Source organism: Frankliniella occidentalis, unplaced genomic scaffold (genome assembly GCF_000697945.3).
Source record: "Frankliniella occidentalis isolate FOCC.00 unplaced genomic scaffold, Focc_3.1 Scaffold145, whole genome shotgun sequence".
Lineage (NCBI taxonomy): Eukaryota > Metazoa > Arthropoda > Insecta > Thysanoptera > Thripidae > Frankliniella > Frankliniella occidentalis.
The window spans coordinates 732735-735008 of NW_026267272.1; the positions used below are offsets into that span (position 1 = coordinate 732735).

Below are 2274 nucleotides of genomic sequence, written 5' to 3' on the forward strand. Positions count from 1 at the left end.
GTGGGGTGCGCCGTGACGAGACAGTCCGTTCAACAAGTTTGCGCGCGTGGCGCGGCCGCCCTCCGCCATCAATATCCTCACCTGTCAGGTCAGAGCGTCTGGAGCCGGCGGACCGTCGCTGGCTGGGCGCACCGCGTGCTTGTCACAGGATAGGGCTGTCGGTAGGGGGGCTTGGCCTCGCTTCTTTTAGATCATATGGTTAGTCGACACGCTTTTGGTCGAGAGCGGCGCACGTCAAGCCCTCAACTGATTTTCGAAAGCAAAACCAACTAGTGGAATGAAGTGCATTTTTGGCTGATGGTGTTTACAAATTGTGTTCACATATATTATTAGCAGACAATACATTTATCAATTGTACACCAAAACTAACATGCGTCGCCACCGCGTCGCTGCCTCGAGCATAGCGGCCAGCCCGGCGTGACTTTGCTTGGCTTCACCTTGGCCTGCGCCTGCCTGCGCCTCGGCGACTAGCTCTTTCAGCTCCAACAAGTGCTCCAACTTAGCACAGAGAGTTGAAGTTTTGCACAATTCCCCTTCAGTCACTTACGACTTCGGTCTTATTGGCTGAACCGCACAAAGAGTGTCTCGGATCGACGTCTACTTGCCTCGACAGGCTATCAAACCGCATGTCTCATCGAAATATCGTTTCGCAGTTCGAAGATGGGTTTGACTTTATATCTTGAATGACGATTGTACTCGTTTCACTATTAGCACACTAGTAACTCATCACGCCTTTTAAATATCGTGTAACTGAGAAAGATTCAAGGTGATTCAAGGGCTTTGTTGATTTCTATGCTCTTTGCGTCTAAAGTCAGTTTGTAGAATGCAAACCCTCCGAATGGGGATTCGTTGGGATTTCGTTGGTATTTCCGCATATCTACACTCAACACTAACTGGACAGGTTACACCGGGTTATACAAATGTATACAGGAAATGATCTCCACTGCTTACATTATTTATTTGCAGAATAGAATGAGTGGAATTTTTCTTAGGCACCCAAATCTGATCGAACATTATTGTTTGTTCCCGAAAATGTCGGAATGTCGCCTTTATAAAGCCTAATAGGCTCCTAGTATCTGCGCGGGCCATGCTGCTGTGCCTGGTGCGATTGCGGCTGCGAGTGGAACGAGTAGCGCCCCCAGCTGAAGTGGCCGCCGTCGGCGGGCGCGGTGGTCGGGGTTAGGACGACCCCGGCGCTGAGCAGCTCCTTGGGGTAGCGGGGGGCCGGGGGGCCGGCGCGCGCCGCCGCGGCGGGCTTGTGCCCCGTGAGCGGCGCCGGCGTGAAGCCCTGGAAGCCCACGCTGCCGGCCACCGCGGCGCGCCCCAGAGACATGCGGCGGCGCGAGCTGAGCGCCACGAAGACCCGTAGCGTGAAGAAGTAAAGGAATTCGATGACGCTCATGGCGCTGAAGCCGACGAACACGCCGCAGATGCCTCCGACGTTGCCTGGAGTGCGTTTTTGAGGTAATTTGAATAACCGACGTGTTTACACACACAAACGAATAACACGGAGATGTGTTGATGTTCATGAGTCGGTCACTTACTGAGCAGATCTGGCCACGCCATTCGCACGCTCTTGTTCATGAGCGACTGGCTGGTAGAGCCGAAGTAGATGTGGAACGCGCTGTGGTTCTCCACCTTGAATCCCCGCCTGCCACAGAAGGTCATTACCGTTTCAAACTGATTGTATTACAATTGGTCGGTAATTTCAAATAATTGAAGAGTGCAATCAGTAAGAACGAGTGCCACACTCCTCCCCCCTCCCCCCTTTTCTGTCTGTCTGTCTCTCCTCGGCCGCGCGCCCGGTTGTCAAGTTGGGGGCGGAAAGTGGAGAACTGCGTTTACTCCGCCGATAACGGAGGGGCGATGCAGGCGACGGCGCCTTCTGTTGACAAGCTTGGTGTACTCGGGCCCAACTTAGTGACGAGCTCCCCCCCCCCTCCCCCTCATTCTCCATTCTTGATTCCCATTATTTGCCGTTCTCCACAGTTTCTCTCACTCGTTTGCCGCCGGTTCCGCTGCCCCTTCCTCTCCAGCCATCCTAAGCGCCCCCCTCTCCCACCTCTCACCATCTTTTTCATCCCTTTTCTCCCTCTCACTCGACTCCCTCTCTCTCTCTTTCTCTCTTTTCCATTTCTGTCCTGGCCCGGTAGTCGGCGACCGGAGTCCCCCAGGTGCCCCATTGTCTCCCCTCGCTTACAATAATACGGCATTTAGTGACCGTAGCAGCGTGCCGTTGCTGAGCGCGGCGGGGTGGGGCGGGGCGTGGCGGGG

At 54.7% G+C, this 2274-nt stretch overlaps 2 protein-coding genes across 3 annotated transcripts in view; one reads left to right on the top strand and one right to left on the bottom strand.

Annotated features, from left to right (window-relative positions):
* Positions 1-2274, top strand: part of LOC113214515 (acetylcholine receptor subunit alpha-like 1) — a gene marked incomplete at its 3' end in the record, with an annotated part of 208277 nt that overhangs the window by 152333 nt on the left and 53670 nt on the right.
* Positions 935-2274, bottom strand: part of LOC113214514 (sodium channel protein Nach-like) — a 22567-nt gene continuing 21227 nt past the window's right edge. For both annotated transcript variants that reach the window (XM_052270990.1, XM_026433889.2), the window contains 2 exons: positions 1545-1651; positions 935-1446 (listed from right to left, as the gene is read on the bottom strand). In XM_052270990.1, the coding sequence (XP_052126950.1) occupies positions 1070-1446; positions 1545-1651 (484 nt within the window). In that variant the 3' untranslated portion in view covers positions 935-1069. The remainder of the gene's footprint in view (positions 1447-1544; positions 1652-2274) is intronic.